The following is a 26142-nucleotide window of genomic DNA, read 5'->3' as shown; positions in this document are numbered from 1 at the left end:
AAATTATATCATTACACAAAGTGTTATTAGGAAGATGGAAACATTTCCACTTTCCTTCTATTTTTCAAAATGTTTACATTTTACATAAAGAAATATGATCGGGGCGCCTGGGTGGCTCAGTGGGTTAGGTTGCTGCCTTCGGCTCAGGTCATGATCTCGGGGTCCTGGGATCGAGTCCCGCAACGGGCTCTCTGCTCGGCAGGGAGCCTGCTTCCTCCTCTCTATCTCTGCCTGCCTCTCTGCCTACTTCTGATCTCTCTCTGTCAAATAAATAAATAAAATATTAAAAAAAAATAAAGAAATATGATCAATGTAATTAATGTATTTTCCTATTTTTATTTATCTGTTTATTTATTTATATAGGGGTGGCAATAGCTAGAAGTAAAGTGATCTGCACAAGCATGCAGTGATGGGAATTGGAGACTCAGGTATTTCCACAGGGATGTAAAAAGAAAAAAAAAAACGGGAGTACTTCAAAAAATGAATGAGAATGCCAATGTTCATTGCAGCTTATTCCCAATGGCCAATAGATGAAAATAATCCAAGTGTCCATTGAAAGATAAATGGATAAACATATTGTGCTATATCCATTCAACAGAATATTATTCAACCATAAGAAGGAACAAAGTTCTTTTTTTTGTTGTTTCAAGTTTTTTTTCAAGTTCTAGTTAGTTAACATACAGTGTAATATTGGTTTCAAGAGCAGAATTTAGTGATTCATCACTTACATAAAACACCCAGTGCTCATCACAAGTGCCCCTCTTAATATCTATCACCTATTTAACCCATCCCGTCATGTCCCTTCACTCCAGCAAACTGAGGGCTGCTAATAGTCTGTTATGATTTGTCTTGTGTGTGTGTGTGTGTGTGTGTGTGTGTGTGTGTGTGTTTTAAAGATTTATTTATTTATTTGAGAGAGAGAGAAGCAGGCTCCTTGCTGAGCAGGAAGCCTGATGTGGGACTCAATCCCAGGACCCCAGGATCATGACCTGAACCAAAAGTAGACACCTAACCGACAGAGCCACCCAGGTGTCCATCCCTCTGTTGTTTTTTTTTTTCTTCCTTCCCCTAAATTCATCTGTTTTGTTTCTTAAATTCTACATATGAATGAAATCATATGGTTTTTGTCTTTCTCTGACTTGTTTCACTTAACTAGAATACACTCTAGCTCCAGCCACACCATTGCAAACGGCAAGATTTCGTTCTTTTTATCGTTGAGTAATATTCCATGTGTGGGTACACACATACACACACACACACACACACACACACACACACACACATTTTCTTTATCCATTCCTCAGTTGATGGACATTTGGGTTCTTTCCATAATTTAGCTATTTTTTTAAAGATTTTTATTTTTAAGTAATCTCTACACCCAACGTGGGCTTCGAAGGTATAATCCCTAGATAAGTATTACATGCTCTCAACTGAACCAGCCAGGCCTCCCTATAATTTGGCTATTGCTAATAATGCTGCTGTAAACATTGACATGCATGTGCTCCCTTTGAATCAGTATTTTTGTATCCTTTGGATAAATACCTGAATGCAATTGCTAGCTTGTCAGCTTGTTCTATTTTTAACTTTTTGAGGAACTGCAATAGGGCTGTCCCAGTTTGCATGCCCACCAACAGTGTAAGAGGGTTTCCCTTTCTCTGCATCCTCACCAACATGTGTTGTTTTCTGCGTTGTTTATTTTAGCTATTCTGACAGGTGTGAGGTGGTATCTCATTGTCGTTTTGATTCCTATTAAAAGGAACAAAGTTCTGATGCATTCAATGATTTGGGTGAACTTTGAAACATTATTCTAAATGAAATGAAATAACAAATAAAATAAAATGACAAATACTGAATTACTCCACTTCCATGAATTATCTAGAATTTGCCTAAATTCTTAAAGACAGAAACTAGAATAGATATTACCAGGGTCTGGAGGGAGAGAAAATGGGGAGTTATTGCTTAATAGTTACTGAATCTGTTTGGAGTGAGGAAGAATTTTGGGAAATAGGTAGTGTTGCCGGGAATGTAGTTAATGCCACTGAATCATACACTTATAAATGGCTAAAATGTTAAATTTTATGTTATATATATGTCACCACAATAAAAAATATTTTTTAAAATGGATGGGAAGGATTCAGTGGTGCCTCAATCAAGAGGATAAAAGAGACAATTTGGGCAAAAAAACAAGCACTGGTTTGATAAAGAGCTTGCTGGCAAAGACCTCATGTTTTCAGACTTGAGAAGCTACCAACCAAGATATAGGAAATATATCTCCTGCCAGTTAGCCATCAGAGTAGAGGCAGGTCCTGACGTCTCTAATGACAGAATTATTCTACTTGTGGACTAGAAGAGTAACAGAAGACCTGAGATTATGCCTAAATGAAGAAATAACAGCACATATTTGAGAAATGTAAGAAATTAAGAGTAGCTCAAAGACATCTTTGAGTACAAAACTAACAAACAAACAAACAAACAAACAAAAACCAGTCAGGAAGAACAGGCATAGAATTCAGTAAGTTGGTTAAAATATGATAAGGGAATTACGATGTTTAATAAAATGAAGATGAAAAATACAGGAAAACTTGCTAATTAAGAAGGTGATAATTACAATAATTTGTGCTATAAAATTTCTTTTTAAGAGAGACAGTTATGTCCAAGTATATCTGTACTGTATATGGACAAGGATTAGATTTGTACTAGACATGGACAGAGAACCAAACCACAGAGTGAAGCCCAGGAAATAAAGGCAAACTTGAGATACATATCTGGACAGGAACCACCCAGTGACCATGAAGACAACCATCATCTCTAACCCTGACCTGGAAGCCTAAAGGAGTTTGCCACAGGCTATTCCCCTGAAATAACGATTGATAGGTTGGAAGGAACTTACAGAAAAGTGACAAGAAGGATTAAGGGGCTACTGGGAATGATTCCTAAAACTTAAAAAATTCTGGCACACATTCGTAGCTGAGCAAACAGGCAGGAGATCAAAGCTAGGGAAGGAGGCATAGCCACAATTTAAAAGTACTTTAGGGCTGTAAACAACAGGGAAAGAATGGGGATGTCAAGCTAGTAGAGGGATGTACACACCTTTAAGATTAATAAGTGGTGAATTTAGCACAATTATCAAGACATATTTCCTGAATATTCCAATTATAATTGGAATATGCTTTGGTTTTAAGCTATCAAACAAGGTAAGGATCTAACAGATAGTTCATGCCCTCCTTTATACCACTGATGACATCATATTGACAAAACAATACACAGACCCCACATAACCTACATAAAGGAATAAAAAAAAAATGGGAAGGAATTACATTAAAACATCACATTTACACACATCTGATGTATATGAAAAATTCTGAAAGGAAATACAAAAAATTACTAACAATAGTTGTGTCTTGGTGGTAGGTTTATAAATAATTGCTGTTTTCTTTTTACTTCTTGCCATTTTGAGAAGAAAATTAATACACATGCATTTACAACCGGGCAGGGGGTTAAGTTTGCTTTTCAGAAGACGACCCTGGCTCTCTTCTTCCTTATTTCTTTTTCAACATGCTATAGTGAGGATGAAGCAGAGAAAGGTTTTCCCAGATCGAAGGCTTCCCATGTACTCAAATATAGTCCCTGGGCACAATTTGCATGAAATGCTACTGAGTTTTGGTGTTCATAGATTGGCAGGATACCCTGAAAGATACATAAATTAAGATCTGGTCCCTTTCCATCCTTCACATCTTCTAGTAAGTGAGACACTTTCAGGATGCTCTGTGGGTCCAGTAAGAAGAACTCTTCACTTGGCAGAAGAGTCAGTATTGAGATTCATAACTCCCTCGAGGACATGAGCTTATCATCTTAGAGGGATCCTATGGTGGTTAGTTCAGAAAAAATCCTGGTTGTTAATCTCCCCAACTCTTGTCCATCCTGGTTACATGAACTTATTTCGACAAAGTGATTCCTTTGTCCTCTGATGTTCTGTTCTGTTACCAAACAGCACATCAAACCACATTCAAATATAATAACGTCAAGTTAACTGTGACCTCATCGTAGATACTACAGAGCCCATGACAAGCCTCTGTTACTAGAACCCAGTCAGCATTTTGTGTCTGTATGGGCAGAAAGAGGGCCCTCTGCTAACAGTGAAGAAACAACTAGTGTTATTTCTTGCTCTGGTCCTTACTCTTGGTCCTGGATCCTGTTATTTTATCTTTATACTTCACTACTGTAGCCCATTCAGTCAGGATACCATGTTCTCTAGGACAGCTCTCTCTTAACTTTAAATTTCTGAAATTGTGGGTTTTTTTTTTTTAAAGATTTTTATTTATTTGTCAGGGAGAGACAGAGAGAGCACAAGAAGGGGAGAGGCAGACAGAGGAAGAAGTAGCCTCCCCGCTGAGCAAGGAGTCCGATGTGGGACTCATCCCAGGACCCTGGGATCATGACCTGAGCCGCAGGGAACCACTTAAACAACTGAGCCACCCAGGTGTCCTGAAAATCCTGAACTTTTGAGATAAGACTCATCATATTTCAAACTGAGCCCAAACCACACAGAATCATCAATAAAAATAATAAGCTTCTATATGGCAAAACTAAGAGGCAACCCACGGAATGGGAGAAGATATTCACAAACGACACTACAAAGGGCTGATATCTATATCTATAAAGATCTATGTAGCTATCTATATAGATCTTAGAACTCCTCAAACAACACACACAAAACAGATGATTACATCAAAAAATGGTCAGAAGACATGAACAGACACTTCTCCAAAGAAGACATACACATGGCCAACAGATACATGAAAAAATGTTCATCATCACTAGCCATCAGGGAAATTCAAATAGAATCCACACTAACATACCACCTTACACAAGTTAGGATGACTAAAATCAACAGGACAGGAAATAACATGCATTGGAGAGGATGTGGAGAAAGGGGAACCCTCTTACACGGTTGGTGGGAATGCAAGTTGGTACAGCCACTTTGGAAAGCAATGTGACGATTCCTTAAGAAATTAAAAATAGAGCTAATCTATGACCCTGCAGTTGCACTACTGGGTATTTACCCCAAAGACAGAGATGTAGTGAAAAGAAAGGTCACCGGTACCCCAATGTTTATAGCAGCAATGTCCACAATTGCCAAACTGTGGAAAGAGCCAAGATGCCTTTCAACAAACAAATGAATAAAGAAGATATGGTCCATATATACAACAGAGTATTATGCCTCCATCAGAAAGGATGAATACCCAGCTTTTGTATCAACATGGAGAGGACTGGAGGAGATTATGCTGAGTGAAATAAGTCAAGCAGAGAAAGTCAATTATCCTACATTTTCACTTACTTATGGAACATAAGGAATAACATGGAGGACATTAGGAAAAGGAAAGGAAAAGTGAATTGGAGGAAATCAGAGGGGGAGATGAAGCATGAAAGGTATGGACTCTGAGAAACAAACTGAGGGGTTTGGAGGGGAGGGGGATGAGGGGTTATGTGAGCCTGTTGGTGGGTATTAAGGAAGGCACATATTGCATGGAGCACTGAGTATGGTGTATAAACAATGAATCTTGGAACACTGAAAAAAAACCCAAAATTAAGATGTTAAATTAATAAAATAATTAACTAATTAAAAATCAAAATAATGGGCATATTTCTTCAAGAGATTTGTGATGGCTCGAGCATCAGAGTAAAGCTTTGCTCATCAGTCTGGCTGGGGCATTAGAAGTGAACACATACAAATTCCTACAATCCTCTTTCCCTTTTCCATGTTCTGGCTGAATGTCCTCACTTCCTGCACTTTGTTCACAACTTGAAACAAGGGAAGTAAAAATGAAATGAACCAGCTTTATAATTTGCAGTATTGAGTGGAAACACTATGGGTAATGGGTAATGAGAGACAACTGGAAATCCCGGACAGCAGCCTGGCAGGTGTGACATGGCCAAGTCACCCCATATGGGCCCCATAAAAATAGAATTTGTTCCAGTATCTACTTTTTTTTTTTTTTTACTCCCAATCAATTTTTTTTTTTAATGAATTAGGACTCAGACTCCCTCTTAAAGAATTTTCCATTAATTTATGGCCCATTTCCTTCTGATGCAAGTGAAACAGAAACTTGCCGTTTCCTAGAAGTTGTTAACAACGAAGTGATTTAGAAGAAAGACAATTGTTCTCTCTGTAAGTCTGTGGGAAAGGAAGGAGGAAATCACTCTCTACCCCATACTTCCAACAGATCTATACCCAGTAAGATCTATCGTGCAACAACTTGACAAGGTTATTCTAGAAGCAAGTCTCTCCAGAGTAGAACTGTTATATAAGAGTCTCTGGCAGTACACTCATCCCACACCCCACTGGCTGTGCTGCAGATGGAAACTTTAATTCCTGGGAGGCCAGTATGCATTATAGAATCTCCAGAAATGGCTTGCTTTGGCCTTAACCATTAACACCATTGTTTTGCTCCAATGTGTGGTATTAAGATACACAGTGAGGTTCAAAATTAGACAACGTTGGAGTGCCATCTGGGATCACTCTCCAACTCTCTTTGCTAACTCCTTAGAGGCAGTCTTGAACCACTAAGCTGCTGATTGAGAGCCGCATCCAGACAGTCTACACTGATGTGGTGGGGTGGGCAACCACACAAACATAAGGTGGGCAGAAACTTAGGGTCTCTTCCTCCTCTGGCTACCAGCATTATTCACTGAGATCACAGCAACGGTCTGCTAACTGGCCCTCTTCTACTCAACCAGAACTGTTCTGACCTGTGCCACACAGAAGCCATGTTAATCCATTCGAAGATACATTTGGTTGGAGTCACTCCTACAATTTGACCCTTAAAGACTTCCTCAAAATTTTTAGGATAAAATCTAACCTCCGTAGCATGGAAATATTGATACCCAAATCTGCACTGTAATTTCATGTCTGTTTATCTGCCTCTCAATAGACATAAGTTTCGTGGAGTTAGGGAATCACACCTTTTCAGTGTTGCCTCCTGGGTCTTGAACACAATGTCAGGTATATGGGTACACAATATTACTTGGTAAAAAAAGTAATTAATGAATTTAACTCTTCTCCTCCACAGACTAGCTCAGGCCTAGACATCATGTGACTTGCCAAAGAGCTCACAATAAGTAAAAAGCTTGGATATGTCCCCTGCCTCGTGATACCATACTGTCCTCGGACATGGGCATTTCCACATCTCAGCACCTGGTCTACCACTCTGAAGGGTCAACAGATGCTGCTCTGTATTTAAAGGGGAACTAAAAATTAAAGATATGAATATCACATATGTGAAGTCCTTCTGCCCCTACTTATCACTTCTGTCCATTCCTATGGTTAGTAAGTCTATTAGCCACACTTGTTCAAATCTCTTCCTATTATATACTGTTACAACAGGACACTTCTCATCTGACAGTCAACAAAAATTTATTGAGTTTTGATATATATGAGATACAGTTTTAGGTTCTGGAGATACCAGGATGGATTCAGTTATATTCTTTGGCTTAAAAAAGGTACAGTCTAGGGCATCTGGGTGGCTCAGTGGGTTAAAGCCTTTGCCTTCGGCTCAGGTCATGATCTCAAAGTCCTGGGATCGAGCCCCACGTTGGGCTCTCTGCTGGGCAGGGAGCCTGCTTCCACCTCTCTCTCTGCCTACTTGTGATCTCTGTCTGTCAAATAAATAAAATCTTTAAAAAACAAAAATGTACATTCTAGTCAGGGAGACAAGCATGTGGACAAATAACCACAATATTATTGTATGATAAGAAGCAGATACAAGATACAGAGAATATTTTAACACTTACTAACAAATAGCAATTACAGTATTTCCTCCACTGTGACTTTCCTGTGGTCAGGGGTATGTCCTTCCTCTCATTTCCTCCCCTGTGTATAACACATCGGAGATACTCAGTCAATATGGGATTGACTGACCAACGCAAGGCTGGCATAAAAGAATGTGGGATCTAGGGGTACCTGGATGGCTCAGTGGGTTAAAGCCTCTGCCTTCGGCTCAGGTCATGATCCCAGAGTCCTGGGATCAAGGTCTGCATCTGGCTCTCTGCTCAGCAGGGAGCCTGCTTCCTCCCCTCTCTCTGCCTGCCTCTCCGCCTACTTAAGATCTGTGTCTGTCAAATAAATAAATAAAATCATTAAAAAAAAAAAAAGAATGTGGGATCTACTCTGCAAAGAGGTTATATGTGGGAGGACTCTGGAAAGGAGATGCTTGAGCTGGATCTTAATGAATGATTAGTTCTCTACCTGGGAGAAAAAAAGAGAAAGGGCATTCCATGATGGAGGAAAAGCAGAGGGAAGCGTGAGACAGCAAGATGTATTCCCTGGGTGTGTGGAGCTTGGGGAGAAGGGAAGTGAGGTTGGAGAACTAGGCCAGACAGACCCCTATCGGGCCTTGTGAGCCTGCCTGTGAAGTCTGAACTTGAACCTCTAGGCAATGGGAAGCCATTGGAGGCAAGCGAGAAACATGAGCAGATCTGTAAATTAGAAATGCAATAATGCAGTTCAGTCAGTGGAGAGGCCCCATATGTGCAATTAATTTCCTGAATATGCTTTCTTATTAAAAAAATGGTTTAACTCTGCATTTCAGTCTGCCCGAGTGTTCTCAGACTCTGTGAGCTTCCCAGAAACACTATGGACACCTTCTTGGCCATTAAGAGAGAATATAATAAAAAGTTCTATTTTCATACTGAGCTTCAACAACTATCAAGGTTAATTTTCCCTACTATGGGTAAAATGGTTTCTTATCTGCCTAAAGTAATTCTACCTCAGAGTAGGTATTACATCTCAGAACTTAGGAGGAATCAATGGTTACTGGCAGAATGGCAGTGTTTCAAACACTTGCTTAACCTGATGATGTTTTCATGTGGAGAAGGTAATTCAGCTAAATGAGTGATCTGTTCATGACATTTTTCCACAAATAACATGGCAGTCCTTGTGGCTTGGTTTACTTTTTAAAGGCAAAATCCACTCTTATTTGCAATTGTTCTAATACACGGGTACCATGCATTTTGTGAGAACTTTCAAGTACCCACTTGCTAAGCCAGTGGTTGGTGGAAGCTCTTTTGAATACCCAGAGGCATATTCTCATATTCATTTCAGAATAGTAAGATATTTAAATATTTATTTCTTTCCAATAACTGGGTAGGCCTAGGCTCTTCGTTTTAATAAATTCTGTTCAAATAATATTGAGTCACTGCTTAGAATATATTGGCACTGAAACTTCCCTATGGTAATGACATTCATGTCAGAGACCCACACTGTAGCCCCAGCTCTGCCGCTCACTGGAGACTCTGAGCAAATCACACAAGCACTTGTGAACCCCTTTTGGGAATTTTCAAGTTTTTCTTCCAGCTCAAAACTCTGAGTATGTTTTAAGAGATCGGATTAGGACAAGTACATAGAAATGCAATAGTTTCAGAACTACAACTGGTGGCAGGGGAAATGGTATGTGTGTCATAGTGCCAAATAGAAAATTTTCAGGTGGAATTAGTTTAGAAGAAATTAAAATTTCTCATTTATACTCATTTATTCAACAAATACTTACTGAAGACCCATTCCATATCAGACATTATATTAAAGGTTGAGAATACAATGACATGAATGAGGGGAAAACAAAAAAAATCCCGGCCTCCAAGAGCTGACTGTAGAGCAGGGAAGACAGGCAAGTTGAGATAAGAAACAACAATAAGCTGGAATAAGTATTACCATGGGATCCTGGCTATGAACACAAAACATATAGCTTAGATCTAACCCAGGCTATAAGTCAGGGAGGGCTTCCCTGCGGATATGTTGTCTAAACTGAAAGAATATGCATGCCTGTGACTTTAATTTGGGAAACCATACTGAATAGGGCACACAATAAACATGTTTATTTGTCCCAGGCCTACTCTAAGAGGTTAGGACTAAAGAGCTCATGAAGAAGAATCAGAGTGCCTCTCATAAATAACCCCACCTTCAAGTTTTTATCAGTCACTCGATCCTAAACTCACTCCTAATGGAATTCTTCTCTTGAATCAGGTTCATAGGGTATAGATAATAATACCATTATTTAAGAACTAATAATTCTTGGTCTTTCTATACTTAAGATTCTTCACAGCTACTCAAGGAGTATATAGTAGATGTACAGCAGGTTTCAATGATTTGTTGTTTAGTGATGGGTTTTAATTTTCAGTAGTTTCTCATCTCCAATCTTGCTTCATCTCAGCATTCATAGGATGGGAATTAGAGTGAGTTGCTACTTGACCCTACAGGCTATGGAAAGTCTCCTCCTTAACAGTTGTCATGTTTCTATGACAGATATGATGGTAAATGTTTTGTCTTGTGGCCAACACAAATTTCTCAAGCCATGAGTTATGAGATTTGGTTTGGAAGACATGATCACCATGTGACAGAAAGAGTTGAACAGGGCAATAGGGTTAGCTCCCTTCAAGATTCCAGAAGACCCTATGCTACCCTTAAGGAAAATCATAAAGAGATTGAATATTTTTAATTTAACCCAACTATCCTCTTTGAAGTTGCTTTGACATCCAAGTTTTTATTAAGTATTCATTTCATGTCATACATACACACACACACACGCGCGCAATAAAAAAGGGTTAAAAAGTGCAATTTTAGTTTGAAAGTTTTATAACTTCTCAATTAATAATAGTATTTAACTTATTTTATAGATGAGAAAGATCACAGAAATTGGCTCCTTTTTAATGTCAATGCCTTGATTGTTTCCTGGTTTCATATTATTATTCAGCACTTGCTTTATTACTTAACCTTTCTTTCTTGCTTCTTTGTCTTCTGTCTCCAATTAGATCAAAGATACTTTGATGGAAGACACTCTGTTCTTCCTCCAGAATACCCAATTTTGCAACTATTAGGCCTTCAGTGAATATTTACTTTGGGCTATGAGTAGTTCAAAAACCCAGAAACAAATTAACTATGGAACTGCACATTATGATGATTAAAAACATTTCAAATGATGATTCTCAAACTTTAATGTGCAGAAGAGTTGTAAGGGAAGCCTGCTAAAATGTAAACTCCTAAATCTCATTCTCAAAGAGTCTTGTTTTAAATCATTTCTTCATCTTCCTTCCATTATTATTACTAGTAGTGTAGTAGTAGAAAACCAAATTAGGAAAGATGAGACATACCAGGGCCTTGGGACTGCACTGATGCTTCTTATAACGAAGGGAGTTTACATAGGGTGAGGTAGCTTTGTCTTTCTCCTCTCCCCATACACTCTGCTTTCTTCTTTCCTTCAATAAATACCTGCTGTGTGATCATTAAGTGTCAAGTATTATTCTAGAGCCTGGAGTGAAACTGGTCAACAAGATGTATAAATACTTTGCTATCATTGCTCTTAGATTCTACCTGGGGTGGGGGGAGGTGGTGGAGAAACAATACCAAAGACAACTTTGAGATTCGCTCAGATATTGTTAAACTAGTATTAGGAAAATAAAACAGGCTGATAGAGTATGACTGTTAAGGAGAGAGCTATTTAAAGAGTATGATCTAGAAAATGACATGTGATCTGAGGACTGAATGACCAGAAGGAAGCAATCATGTACAAATTCTTGGGCAAGAGCTTTCTAGAGAGAGGGGACAGAAGTACCAAGGTCCTGAGGCACAATGAGTTTTCAAGGCCCAGCAAGGAGGTCAGAATGCCCAGAAATGGAGAGGGAGCCAGCTCAGACCTATTTACCAAGTGTGGTCTGGACTTTGGCATGGGGGTATCTTGGCATTATTCCTTGGGAACCTGAAGAAACACTCCTGGCTCTTAGAATTAAGGAAGGTTATATATTATAACAAATATTACATGAACCCTTCTCCTGTTAAAAGCAATCACATTATCACAACTCCTCCCCCATGAAAAATCATTCATTTTATCATTCTTTTTGGTTGCCGATTTGTGTTAACAGGGCTTCATCATCTGCAATTGGCAGATTACATTTTAGTAATTACTATATTTTAGTACTTGAGTTCACTTTGATTTTGAGATCCAAATTATCAATCGTTGATTGGATGCCTCAAATATTATAAAACAGGGTCTAATAAATGGTACAAACTTATATTTGAGCATTTATATACTTTTTAAAAGGAAGAATAATTCTAAAGTAAGTTATACGTCATGTGCCTTTTTTCTGGTTTTGAACTATTTTTCAACTCTTACATTGACTTGTCCTATCACTCCAGCTGGACATCTGTGAATTAATAGCAAACATACTGTTACCTCCCAGCAGTTCCGTTTTGTCTGAATAACTGAGTGCTTAAGGAAAGAAAGAACCAAGGACAAGCATGTTATTAGTATGTTTAAAATCCGTTCCTGGGAGCTACTACTGAAGCAAGGAGATAGCAGCTCAGCTTCAGACCCCATTGATCACTGCTCCTTCATAAACCATCTTAGAAAAGGGCAGCCCAGGTGACAAGTGGGCCTCCTGTGATAAGGGCTCCTGTCCACTGGAAATGGGAATCCGCTCATAGTTTCATTTCACAGGGTCCACCAGACAGCAAATGACTTTATCTATCCAGACCAGATCCAGGCTGGAAACAGAATACACTCCATGTTCCCTTCCACTCTGCTGGGAGAGTTGAAGCTTTTCTCTGAAGGTTGCTTGATTTAGTGTGTGTGTGTCTGTCTATATGCGTTTGTGTGCGCACACGCACCCCCGCATGCTTTAGTTTGGTTATACATTATGCTATAGTTCTAAATACAGAAGGTTTCTAAAGGCATGAAAATTGACTTTGCTTGTTGTCTGGCTGATCTGCTTAGAAATCAGTGGCTCCAAAACTGGGGACCAGAACACTAATGGCAGATACAGATACAGTACCGGCAGTGACAGATGCGAACAAGATTGAAACGAGTTGGTGAAACGTTGGTGGGAAGAGGTCTGGGGAAAAGGGTTGGAAATGAAGAGAAAGAATCTCTCTAACAGAAAATGAAATGTCTTCATTATCACAAGAAACTCCAAGTAGCCTTCACTTAGTCACACTGGAATTACAATTTCAGCTCACATCGTTTGTGAACGGGGAAGGAGAGAATATGACCATGGAAAGTGATATTTTAAGCTTCAACACACATTGCTCATCACCGGCTTGACTTGCAGCATGTCTTTCAACAAAAGCACACAGTGATTTAATCTCAACAGTAATTTAGTCTGCAGCCGTATGAGACAAGACTATCATTGCAGACAGGCTGTAATTTGAGAAATTCAGGTGTTGGGGATTAGGACCACCTGTTGAATTTAATCTTAGAGCTATAATGTTAATACCACCATGTAACTGAACATAAACACTACGTATTTATCAGACTTCTGGACCACCAGCCATGGAGATGTGAATATTTTCCTCAATGGTATCTGCAACTCTTTCCAGATTCTGTAAATCAATGGCAAATAAAGTCTGTTGGAATTCTGATTCAGTATGCAGCAGCATATGGCTTGGTGGTCATCACATTCAGCACATCCTATAATTTTTCTAAGGCCTGATATGAGAGTGAAAAAAAAAAGCAATCAGGGCATCATCTGGCAACATAATGAGAATAGAAAATCCTGATTTCTTAACCTCTCCTGTGTTAATCTGGAAAAAAAAAAAAAATCCTAGCAATATTCTAACAAATTTCTACCTCTGCTTAAGCAAGACTATTGGAAGATCTTAAATAAACCGAAGTAAATAACAACTTAACACTACATGAACCTTCCTATAACCCTCAAAAATAAAACTTCATCCAATTTCCAGCCAGCAGTCAAGTGACGACATTTTGAGAAGTTTTCATGTGGTTCAGTGGGACAACTGGAATAATGCCTAGAGAGAAGGCATAGATTTTAAGATTTGTATTTGTTTAAAAAAAAAAAAAAAGATTTGCATTTGTTCTTTTGCTTAGGGTGGGGTAAAATCTTGAATCCTTGGAGCATGGAATTTGAAGACCCTATTGGTTTTCTATGGAAGAATTCCACTGGTATTCATTGGATGCAAAGACCTTCCTGGTCACGTTTATAATTCTCTTTTAAGAATTTTTAAGAACTTTCGCACATTTATCATCCATATAACACATCACAGTTTATAAAACCCTTTACTATAGATTAGCCCAATTTCTCATAAAGAGTTTCACCATTCCTTTCAAAAAAGAGCTGTTTTTCATTTTAATGAATAATACTCCAATCCACTGAAAATGGAATCCAATATATTTACATGAATAAACACCATTTTTGAAAACAAACATGAGGGTATCATATTTTGCCGTATGCTATCAATATTCTTAGCTGCTGTCCATCCAGCAGAACACAGGAAGAAAAGTATTAGGAATACCATCCCAAAGGCAGATCAAAGCTTTCAGCAAATTTACCTTTTGACACCCCATTAATCAAAGCTTCACAAGTGCTATACAGCCATTTCCACTAAACAACACTATGAAAATCCACCAAGTTCAATATATTCATCCTATACCAGTTACACATAAACATCACATCCATCCAGTCAGAAGCCAATGTCTAAAGTTTTCTAGAACTCCAGCCCTTATAGGTTGCTTAGAAATACAAAGAATGTAATCAATCAACATCTTAAAGAGAAAAGTGAAGCTGTTATTGAAAAACTGAAGACCCTCTCTACTTTTGATTTCAAGATTTTATTACTAGCCCTCTCCCCAGTCCCCAAATCACCTCCTAAAGAAATCCCTTCCTCTTTTCTGCTTCCCCAAATTCTCCCCAGGGCAAAGTCTACCTTTTCAGAGAGAATGTCCTTAACCCTTCCTGGACAGTAATGGTTCTCATTTCTGTACCCCAACAGTACTGTTTTATACCTAGCATTTCTTATACATTATACCTATTGGTCTATCTATCTATCCATCCACATTTCATGATATGTTGGTTTTTTTCCCACAAGCATTCAAAGATCCCTAGCAGCTGCATAGAATGTTTACCCCCCAAAATCCTCTTTGCAAGATGCATTGCACAAATGAGTGGAAATATTTTGACTGTCACTTAAAAAAAGTTTGACTTTTTCATAAAGGTTAAGACCAATCTTTTCACGGAAAAGGACCACCTGCTAAATAATACTTTAGTTCACAAATATAAAATCGAGTAATATAAAAAGCGGAATAGCTGGGTGGTTTCAAGAAATCCTCCAGCCTTTTTAGAGCAGATACAGAGTGGAATTGTGTTTTAATAAAAACATATTAGCAGCTTCAAATAATGGGGAATATATATTTAAACTATATTAAAATATCTATTCAGAATCAGGGAACTTGATTAGAATTCTCCCAGAGGCTTCGCGCACTAAAACCAGAGATTTATCACTTGGGGGGGAAGGAGGCTCAATTTAAAAAAAAAAAAATTTCATCTTATTAATTATTAGCCAAGCCATGCTGTGGCTTCCCGGAAGGCAGAGAAAAACAGGTCCTCAATGATGAGTTTTCAAGCCAATGGAAGCTGAGTTTGTGCCTCCAGCCTTCCGCGCCTGCCTGGGACCGCTCCCCAAGGCGGTGGTAATTCTGCCCAGAGCAAGCCGGAGCGCCGAGATCAGAGAGGAATCTCGGAGCAGCCGCCGCGGACTGGCTGCCACTCACCCTCCAGTTCCCCGCGGGCCACGCTCCGGCGTTACGCGCGCGATCCCGGCTCTCCTCCCACCCCCGCGCGACTGGGCGGCCAAACCCGACGCTTCAGGCACCCGGCACCCACCCGCGGTTGCAGTTCTGGGGACCAGAAGGTTCTACTTCCAGGCCAGTTCCTGTAAGGAAACTGAGCTTTGGGTCCACTCGTCTCACCCCTCTTCCCGGAAAAACTTTACCTCCGACTCCAAACAGGAATTCACACCGAGAAGGAACTATCCCTCCCCACCCCAGCCGGTCCGCTCCCCCTTGCATCCTCCGAATGGCACCTACTCACGGCGCCTCCCAGCCCCGGGAAAGGGGGCAGGCTCAGGTGTGCGGGATCCCCTGGCTGGGTGGCGTGCGCGCCGGCGAGCGAGCTGTCACCTTGTGGTCCCTCACGCCGAGGTATCCGTCCAGCGGCTGCGGTCCCGCGGGGGCCCGGGGCCTCGAGGGGGGGCTGCTCTCCGCCGACGGCTGCGCGCTGCCGGTCGCCGCCGCCTGCTGCGGCGGCGGCTGCTGCTGCTGCTGCTGCGGGGGCCGCTCCTTCTGGCCGCCGAGGCTGCTGTACACGAGCAACAAGCTGGTGCACATGGTGGTGAGCGCTAAACACACAGCCAGACCATGGCGCTGCGGGCGGGCGGGCGGGAGAGAGCAGAGGAGAGCCGCTGAGAGGCAGCCCCGGAGGAGCGCGCCGGCGGGGACACGCGCGAGACGGTCAGACGCGCGGGGGAGGCCCGAGGCTGGAGGGAGGTGGCCCGGATCCCAGTCCCCCGCGCGCGGCCGGGGCAAGGGAGGCACCGTCCCCGCGCGTACGGCAGGGGATGCTCCCGAGCGTTGCTGCTTTCGGCCGACGCCACCTCCCAGATCTCTCGGCAGAGGGCAGGTGGTGCGCGGCGCCCGGCTAGGGGAGGGAAAGTGCGCCGGCTGCCGGGGCAGAGGTGGGCTCGGACTTCTCGGAGGGACCTCCCTCCCCCAGCTCGGCGGCTGGAACCCTCTAGCCCTCGCACCGGGTCCTTTCTGGACCCGCGCGGCTCTACCTCCGCGATTCTTGCAAGTTTGAAATCCGACAAGAAAACCAACAAAGTCTGCAAAGGTCCTCCCCCCCCCTCCCCGCCCCCCTTAGTTTTTGCCAGGCTGTTGCTTTTGGGCATCCCCCTGCCCCCGAGCCACGCGCCCACCTCTCCACCGCTTCTCCAGTTCTCCGTAGGTCCCCAGACCTCTCGCCTGAGATCCAGAAGCCGAGGCAAGCCGAGTTCCCACCTCGGCTCTGGGATTCCGAGCCAGGCAGAACCGGAGAACCGGAAGGGGACACGGAGCAGGTGGAAAGTTGTCCTTTTGTAACTAGCGACCTCGCGGCGCAGGGTTAGGCGCCCCTGGAGCTCTCCCGTGCGCCCTGAGGACGCCGCGTCCGGGGGTCCCCGCCTCTGCTCAGAGGAGTTGCCACAAATGACTCACCATCAGGGTCTTCATTTTGGGCACCTCTTTTGTGAGGAATCCTCAGGCACACGCGTCCGGAGCCACTTTTTCTTGGAGGGTTTCCATGGTGGGTGATGAGGGGGCGGGCGGCTCTGATTTTCGCCGGCCGGCGGCGGCGCCTGAGTGGGTAGGAGAGCCGCGGGACCCAGGAAGCGCGGCTGTTGCAGAGATTAGAGACAGAATTAAAACTGAACCGGACCCTCGTAGTCTCTCAGTGATCTACACAACTGCCGCCTGCCGCCGCCTGCTGGGTCCTAAAGACCTCTGCATCGCCCCTTCCCGCCCCCAAGTAATAATCTTTTCAGCCTAGTGGAATTTCTGGGGCGAGAGAGTTAACCGTGCTAGGGTACCCACCTATTGGTCCAAGGGCTTATTTATCTTTTATGAAGTCATCAAGTAAAAAGGAAGGAGAACCCACTTGGATTCAGAACACGATAGCTATTTGAAAATTTTCAAACTAAATTCTTTTTGTAATTTTGATAAAAACAAGTCAACTGTCCAAATGTCACTTGCTCTATTTATAGTTTTTGCATTTATGCTCCTAGCATGGGGAAATCTGACAGGAAATATTTTTTCCAAAAAATTATTTATTATTTCAGCTGTCTGATTGTAGGCTTTCTAACATCCCCCTGTATTTTACTTTTTAAAGCCAGCTACTGTCATGCAACCTTTATATCTAAATTTTCATCTAAATTATTTAATTCATTTCCTTATTTTAAATATTACAGTTTATATTTCTCACAGAACTTTGAGGTTTCTAGCCGTCATTTAAATGATTTTAAGTGTTAGAAACATTCAGCACATCATAGCCACATGATTAACTGGACCTGTAGATTCTTCCTAATTGTGAGGAAAGATTTCTGGCTGCTGGAGATAAAACTGCTTACTGTTTATTTTTTAAGACTCCTAAGGACTTTGGTGTTCTCCTTGTATTGGTCTATTGCACTGACAGTACATAATTTCACACTTAGAATATAGATTAAAATTTTTAAAAATTATTGTCTTATGTTGGGAAGTTCACATCAATAGCTTGTTTTAAGGACATTCTCCCTCCTCCTCCCCGGGCTGAATTACAAATGGCATTTGTTAAATGTCTAATTTAGTCAAAAAAACATATTTCTTGTGAAATTGCTCAGCGAGAATAGTTGTCTTACTGTTTTACTTAACACCTCACCTGTAGCAGTGTAATGTTAAAGATTACATTAAGATGGAAATGATCAGCAAGCCAACTGAACCATAGGCACAATAAGAGCTTTCTCAAGGCCAAAAAAGGCATTACAATCATTTTTTAATCTTCAGTAATCCATTGCTCCACTGATGATACAACAGGAACTATTTTTAACTTATGAGGCATCCTTCCATACTTAGTATTAAGAAAGTTAAAATTATTGGTACCACAGTGACTATCCATGCAATGTGTTTGGGGGAAGGCAAGACACACATAGGATTTTGCCTTTTAAGGGAAAACAAAAAATTCAAAACACATCCAATATTGCCAGCCTTGAAGCTATTTATTCAACTTGTGCTCTAGGCATGAATAGTACCAGTTGTTAGGGCAGGAAAAGCAGCAGCCAGAAGAGAATCTTATCGGGTCTTGGCAATTCTTTATTGTATGGTTGCACTTGACACTCAAATTAGGGAAACAAAGAACCAACTTGATGAATCATTGCAAACAGATTATCTGTGTTTCTCCAGGGCTCCTTGTGAGATGCTCCTGGTCAGAGCTCCTACATTTTTCAGGATCGTTCCCCTCCCATCTACCAAGTTGCCCAGTGACCGATGAAACACTTCTAATATATTTTGCTATGTCAAACAGAGCCATCATATTTATGATTTAAGCTCATGGCAGTACGTTGGACATCTGTTACATGGTATGTCTGACCACATTCATTAGGCTTATGCTATTGGGTTTTATTTTTTTTTTCTTCCTCTTGGGATAGCAGTTAGCTAGTTGCTAAATCTACTTATGAGATGGCTGGAGTAAATTTAAAAATGTAATTCTGAACTTGATTTAAATAATTTCAAGGTCTCTGGCTTTCAAATACGTGATTAGATTGATGTGATGGTTTTAGGCAGTCTGGTCTCAGAGCCAAATGGACAAGGTGGGGTGGGCGAAGGGCATATGAATCAAGTAAGAGAAGTTAAAATCCTTGTGCTGTTCAATTTAGTGATCATTTAATTATCACCTGCTATCTGGTGGTTCTTTGGGGAATGCAGAGATGAACAAGACACAAATCCTCTCCTCTGGGAGCTCACAACCTAGTGTGCACGTGTGCGTGTGCACACACACTTGTGCATGGAAAGTATGTGACACAAGTCTGCAAGTAGGCAATAAAAGACGGTACTAGAGCTACAACATATATTTATCAAGTGCCTACCATGTTGATCACCTACTCTTGTGATCACCTACTATGTGCCAGATGTTGGGATACCTGGGTGAACAGACCTACCTGTGCCAGATGGTGGGGATACCTGGATGAGCAGATTCTGTGCTGCCCCGAAGGAACCCAGTCTATTCCCAGATAAATGCTAAGAACCTTTATGTTATAAAGAACTAAGAAACAATTAAAATACTTGATTTGCTTTTCAACATCTGAGTGCTTGCTTATTTAAGATCCAAGGGGTTTGATATTTTAAAGTTACCCAGCTGTGTTTGTGTAACTTCATGCATACTTTTCAAGTTAATAATTTGAATATCCAAAAAGAGAAGAAAATAGGCAGCCCGTGCAGACACTTGCTTGACCTGGAGACAAGAAGACAAGCCAATAAAGCTATTTTAATTCATCTAACTTGTCCAGTTCAATACAAAGTGAGTTAGGGAATCACAATTTGCTTCTCAAAATCCAGGTAGCTGAGAGAGATTTCTCACCACTTAAAATTTTGCCACAAATCTGCCTCCGGTGCCATCACATTCAATCAAATAGATTCCTCCTTTCTGAAAAAAGAAAAGAAAGGAAAGGAATAGAAATGGAATGTTCCACAATGTAGGTTATGTAATACACTGAAGGCAAGAATTTATGAAACAAGACATGTCATGGGGTGAGGAGGAGGAGTAGAATCTGAAGCTCAGAGGGAACGGCAGCCTGTGCACTTGGCCACGAAAGCACCACGAAGCTACCGGAGGAGGCAGAAGGACAAACTACCAGAAGCGCCACAAGCCCTGCCCGTGAATCCTAAGTGACCTCTCAGTTCAGAAACAACTATTTCAAACATTTCAAAGATGGATGAATAGCAGAAAGCAAAATAATGTAAATTGAATTTGAGATACAACTCTCCACTTCATCATCTTAGAGAGAGAAACGTTCTGCTAAATTCTGCAAAAGCAAAGAGCTTAAGGATGGCAGAAAGTCCTAGAACAAATTTGGTATTTGTCCATTTGAGTTCCACAGTTTACTTAGTTCTGTTCACTTCACAGGCTATGCCTAGTGGGCTAGTTGATTGGAGAACAAGTCCTAAGAGTCAAGTACCCAGGACCCAGATTCTGACTGTGCCATTTAGCAGCTCTGTGACCTTGGGTAAGTTACTTAATTTCTTCCTCTGTAAAATGGCAGTCAGAAGAGTACCTACCTCAAAGCATTGTTAAATGAAATACTACAAACATCAAGAGGATTACTCATAGACTGTTAAATATTGTTAATAATACTTTATGATTATGATTATTAAGCTGGGTTTGAAGGCAAAAGACCAGGGTTTGACCTATGTAACCAAGAGCTGCATGACCTTGAACAAGGGACTTCAAAAAGAGTAAGCAGACTTAGAACTTATCTGCAAAATGGAGATAACAGAGCCTATCCCACAAACTGTTAGAAGGCTTGTTAAGACACTGTATATGTAGCTACTTTGTAAACTGGGAAACTCTACATCAATTAAGATAATAGTTATTCATTCATCTATCACTAATCAATTGAGGATCTCCTGTGTGTCAGGCACCATTCTAGTCCCTGGGGTTGTGACCAAAAGATACAAGGACTGTCTCTGCCCCATCAGGCTTATATTCAAGCTAGGGCAATAAACCAATAAAATAGAATGTCAGGCACTAGGGGGGAAAATCAGAGAAAAGCAGTTAGAGACTGGGGTGGGAGTGTATGTGCTGTTTTAGTGAGGATGCTCGTATTTGAGCAGAGATTTGAGTAAAGTCAGGGAAGGACCCATGAGACTATCTGGAGGAAGAATAGGCCAGGCAGAGGGAACAGCACGTACAAAGGCCATGAGGTAGGAGTTTGACTGGTATATTGAAGAGACAGCAAGGAGGTTGGTGTGGCTGGAGAAGGGAGCAAGAGAGAGAGAGAGTAGTAGGAGAGGACAGAGAGGTAGTCCAGGACAGATTGTCTTGGGCTTCATAGGCTGTGAAAAGGACAGGGTGAAGGAAACCTGCTGGAGCGTTTAAAGCAGAAGAAGGCCGTGGATCCTTAATGTTTTGGAAAGGTCACCTGGCTGGTGTGCCGAGACTAGTTCTGGGGGAGCAAGACTGGATGCCCTATGATCCCTTAGGAAGCTCTTGTATTCTAGATGGAAAGGCATCATCGTGCGCTTAGGAATGACTGATTTTAGGATTTGCCGACTAGTGGGTATGAAATATGAGAAAAGGAAAGGAAGCAGGCCAGGACAAGGCAGCGGGAGAATGGAGCTGCTCTTTCCAAGATAGGAAGCACTGAGGAAAGGGCAGTTTGGGGTGGCTGAGGATGGAGAATTTGGATTTAGATGTCCTTATATGCATGGGAGTTCAGCCATGATGCTGGGTTCAGAGGCATGAACTCAGCATCACAGCTCATGAAAGAGTGAGGTCACCTAGGACTAAGCTAGGACACAGAAGAATAAAGGTCAGAGGCCTGAGCCCTGGGAGCTCCAAATTTCAGACGCCAGGAATAGAGGCATCATTACAATAATAATACTGAAGAACAATAAATGACTATCTGAACTTGATTTGATTTAGGTGGCTGATTATTTTCAGTTTGAATGGATATTCCATTCCAAGACAGTCATCTATGTACTCAGAGCAGTTTTCAAATTTTGTGATCATATCAAGCATATTCATTTACATGTTTATTGTTTCTCCTTTCTTTGAAATCATAAATTTTATAGAACTGGAACTAGGTCCTATTACTGTGTCTATACTATGAGCCTGGCACATAACTGAGGATAATAATATGAATCACTAGCATTTATTTAACCCTTACCATGTGCAAGTACTAAGTCTAGGAATTTTGCATATATTCACGCCTTCAGTCCCCACAACAACCCCACGAGGTAGGTACTATTACCATCCCCATTTCACAGATGAGTGAACCGAACACTGAGAGTCGTTTGTGCCAAATCACCCAGATCCTGAGTGGTAGCATTGTGCTAAACAAATATTTGTTAAAACAAATATTTGTTAAAGAATGAAGGAAGAGAAGCTTTGTAAGACTTCCATAACCAAGTTCCTCTACTGAACCCTAAATTTGTATGATTTGTAAGAATAGAGTTTACACCCAATCTGTAGGTAACTTAACCAAAGGCAGTTCTTTGTTTTGTGATCTATTTTTTGGGGTACTTTTATTTTTCCAAAGATCTATTTTACATACATTATAATACACTAAATCTGAGTGTACAGTTTGATGAGTTTTGACAGAATTTTGCACCTGTTAACCACCATCACCATTAGATATAGATCATTTCCATCATTTCAGAGAATACCCTCGTGCCTCCTTTCAGTTATACTAACCCCACCCCATTAGCAAACGGGCAAGCCTTGTTCTGATTTTTATCACTATGGATGAACTTCGCCTATTCTAAAACTTAATATAAAGGAAAACAAACTGCATATACCTTTTATTTATTTATTTATTTATTTATTTATTTTTTTAAGATTTTATTTATTTACTTGACAGAGATCACAAGTAGGCAGAGAGAGAGAGGAGGAAGCAGGATCCCTGCTGAGCAGAGAGCCGGATGTGGGGCTCGATCCCAGGACCCTAGGATCATGACCTGAGCCGAAGGCAGAGGCTTTAACCCAATGAGCCACCCAGGCGCCCCCAGCATATGCCTTTTAGTGTGACCTCTGGCACTTAGCATAATATTTTTAGGGTTATCCATGTTGTTGAGTGCCTTCTTAGTCCAACCCGTCTTATTACTGATAACGATCTTACGGCGTGAAAACAGCACAGTTGTTTTTATCTATTCTTCTATTAATGAACATTTGGTTTGTTTCCAATTTGGGGCTATTAGGAAAGAATATACTAAGAACGTTCTTGTCTTCTTATAGATACACAGTTTCATTTTTCTTGTGTGAATACCTGGGTACATGACGGTTGGGTCATGTGATAGGAGAATGATTAACATGAGGAGAAATTGTCGAACTGTTTCCACAGTGGTTGTACCACTTTGTATTCTCACCAGCAGTGAATGAGAGCTCTGTTTGTTCGACATCAACATCCATTTGTCAGCACCTGGTGTGATCTGTCCCTTTGCTTTCGGAGAGTTTTGGAGATAAAGAAATCCTTGCATAGCACCCAGGATCCTTCCTTACTCTGTGTCCACTATTCCCTTTTAATCTCATCTCCCAACTTTCTACACAAGAACACTTCAAACTAACCCAAAAAACGTGTTCCTTGAATTTACAATATTTATGGTCAGTGAGCTGAGCCTTTGAACAAGCTGCTCTATATTGGGTTTCCTTTTCACATCTCTGCCTGTGCCCTGTCCGCCAACATCCCCCACTATCTGAGCCTGCAGTGGGACTGTGAGGCTCCACCTTTAGCTCAGTTAAAAGCACAAGCTTGGAACCACACAGGCCAGATTTGGTTCAGCCTCTGACTCTTAACTTACCTGTGACCAAAAGCAAGCCATAGTCATTCTTCTCAGTCTCATCATCAAAAGTAGAACCTTTCTAGCGCAGAGAGTGGTTGTGTAGACAAAAATATACTAACATACATAGTGTTCATCACCTTTCTGATTATATAGTTGGATGAAGCAAAAAATATGTTTTTCATAGAGGATTGCCTGTTTGGTATAAACAGAGGGACCTCCATTCTTGAATGTTTATTGACATTATAATAAAAATAATAATTAAGATGTATTGTGTACCTGCCATCAAGCACTATTAATTATAGGCATTGGCTTATCTAATCTGTAATGATGTCATCTCCTTTTTACCAGCAAAGAAACTGAGATATAGAGATGTGAGATCACTTGCCCAAGGTCACATGGCCAGAAAATGATGGGTCATCTGCCACTTTGTTGCAAACTGGGGATGCTGTATACTAGGAACCCACAAGGTGTTTATGGAAGCAGGGAGTTTTCAGAACCACGGTGGTTCTGTACAGTTGTAGAGGTTATGCAGTGCAAAAGGATGTACATTTCAGTGGGCATCACACATTGTGGACACTGCAGATTTGTGTATTATTTTGTCAATTTCCTTGAAAATGACCATCGAGCATCTTGCTCTACAGACACCGGAGTATTACAACAGTTTTCCATTAGATAGAACAAGAGTGTGGTAAGTAACAGAAGCCTTTTAAAATTTACCCAATAGTGCTATTTGGGCTGAGAGGGGTCTGGTCAGAATTACTTTCCAGTGCCTGTCTCTGCAGATGGTGAGAAGGGTGGATTTGTTGGGGAGAAAGACTAGAGCCAGAGAGGGCAGCCAGGATAATGTGGAAATCCGGGTGAGAGATAAAAGCTTCAGCCAGAGCAGGGTGGGTCAGATGGATTCAAGAAATTCTTAGGCAGGTATTATGTTATAATGGCTAAAGTGGATCAAATCCTAACTATGCAGAAGAGGATTTACAAATACAAAGCCGTGCTTTTTCCATGCAAAATAATGTGTAGAATTCTGGCCACATGTCAAAATGTACTAGTATAATAATACAAGATGGCTTACATCTTGTCTTAGTTTGGGTTCTCTCAGAAGCGTACCCAGGGATCAGGACCCATGTGTAAGTGTTTCTTTGGCAAGTGAAGAAAACCCCATGAGGTGGGGAGGGGAGGGGGAAGTAGGGAAGTGGCACAGGAAGGGAAGGCAGCCAATACATGGCCCATCATCAAACAAGTCAATACTGTAGACCACTGGGGCTCAGGCCTGCTGGGGAAATTCTGGCAGTTAGTAAAGAACTCGGGCCTTGGTTTTTCCACCTGGAGGCCAAGGCAGTGGTGCTATTCGTTTGGTTAAGGGCCTCACTGGTCACAGAGTGGGGTGTATGGATGCGTTGGTCCAGGCTGCCTTCCGCACAGGTGGCAAGGGATGCAGGCTCTGGAGGTAGGTAGCACCCCTCAGGCAGAGACGTGCAGGTGCTGGAGCTTTAAGTCCCCGGTTTGCATCTAAGTGGCAAAGGCAGGGGATATGGGCAGGCCAGCCACAAGCATCTGCCTCACACAGAAATTGCTCTTCAGAGTTTTCAAAGGATTAAAATTCCCTATGCCATTTGAACCTCCCAATAACCTTGTGAGGTAGACAAATGCGCGGTTTCCAGCTGAGGCTGGGAAGCTCTTATTCATGGTCAATTCCTCCTGCCTCCCCAGAGGCGATTTCACATAGAAACATCTCTTTTCAGGGTCCCTCCTTTTCTCTTTACTTCTGATCTGTTTAGATGTCTGTCTCCTGATAGAGATGGTGAGCAGTTGAATTAAGAAATTTTGTACGGTTCACCTTCCTTTTTCCCAGATACTGAGGAACAGTATCTAAGCTTATGCTTGGTAAAAGTGATTGGGTAGATGGATGAATGATTATTCTCATCACCGTTTGAATTCTGTTAAATTGGGACAGAGAGAGCCAAGGCAATTTACCCAAAGTCACTCAGCCACTTGGTAGAGGCAGGACTTGAACTCAGCTCTTCCACTCGGCTCTGGAAGAATCTTACTACCACCCCACGGCTCAGTGAGGGTGGACATGGTGAAACTTTGTTGGGGATTCATAAACCCCGCTGACCCATGAAGTTTGGAGTATTCAGTTTAGGCCAATAATCATGAAGAAAGACCGAAAACTTCAGTAAGAGGGAGCTTTTCATGTTAGGAGGTGATTTTTGTTTTATTATTTATAATATCTCAAAGTAAAATGGGGAAAGATAAATAGAGGCTAACACTGTGACCCCATAAAAGGAAATTCATCTTTTTC

The 26142-nt window shown here is 41.4% G+C and overlaps 1 protein-coding gene and 1 long non-coding RNA gene across 2 annotated transcripts in view; one reads left to right on the top strand and one right to left on the bottom strand.

Annotated features, from left to right (window-relative positions):
* Positions 1 to 17244, bottom strand: part of ST6GALNAC5 (ST6 N-acetylgalactosaminide alpha-2,6-sialyltransferase 5) — a 164323-nt gene extending 147079 nt beyond the window's left edge. Inside the window, exons 1-2 of the mRNA XM_059376893.1 lie at positions 17031 to 17244; positions 15960 to 16202 (exon numbers count right to left, since the gene is read on the bottom strand). Of these exons, the coding sequence (XP_059232876.1) occupies positions 15960 to 16202; positions 17031 to 17045 (258 nt within the window). The 5' untranslated portion in view covers positions 17046 to 17244. The remainder of the gene's footprint in view (positions 1 to 15959; positions 16203 to 17030) is intronic.
* The window catches only part of LOC132001932 (uncharacterized), a 70425-nt gene continuing 60365 nt past the window's right edge, over positions 16083 to 26142 (top strand). The window contains exons 1-2 of the long non-coding RNA XR_009399724.1: positions 16083 to 16170; positions 20467 to 20566. This is a non-coding gene — a long non-coding RNA (uncharacterized LOC132001932). The remainder of the gene's footprint in view (positions 16171 to 20466; positions 20567 to 26142) is intronic.

This window comes from Mustela nigripes, chromosome 14, assembly GCF_022355385.1.
Source record: "Mustela nigripes isolate SB6536 chromosome 14, MUSNIG.SB6536, whole genome shotgun sequence".
Taxonomy (NCBI): Eukaryota; Metazoa; Chordata; class Mammalia; order Carnivora; family Mustelidae; genus Mustela; species Mustela nigripes.
Note: the sequence above shows the minus strand (reverse complement) of the source record. Positions and strands in the feature narration are given on the sequence as shown.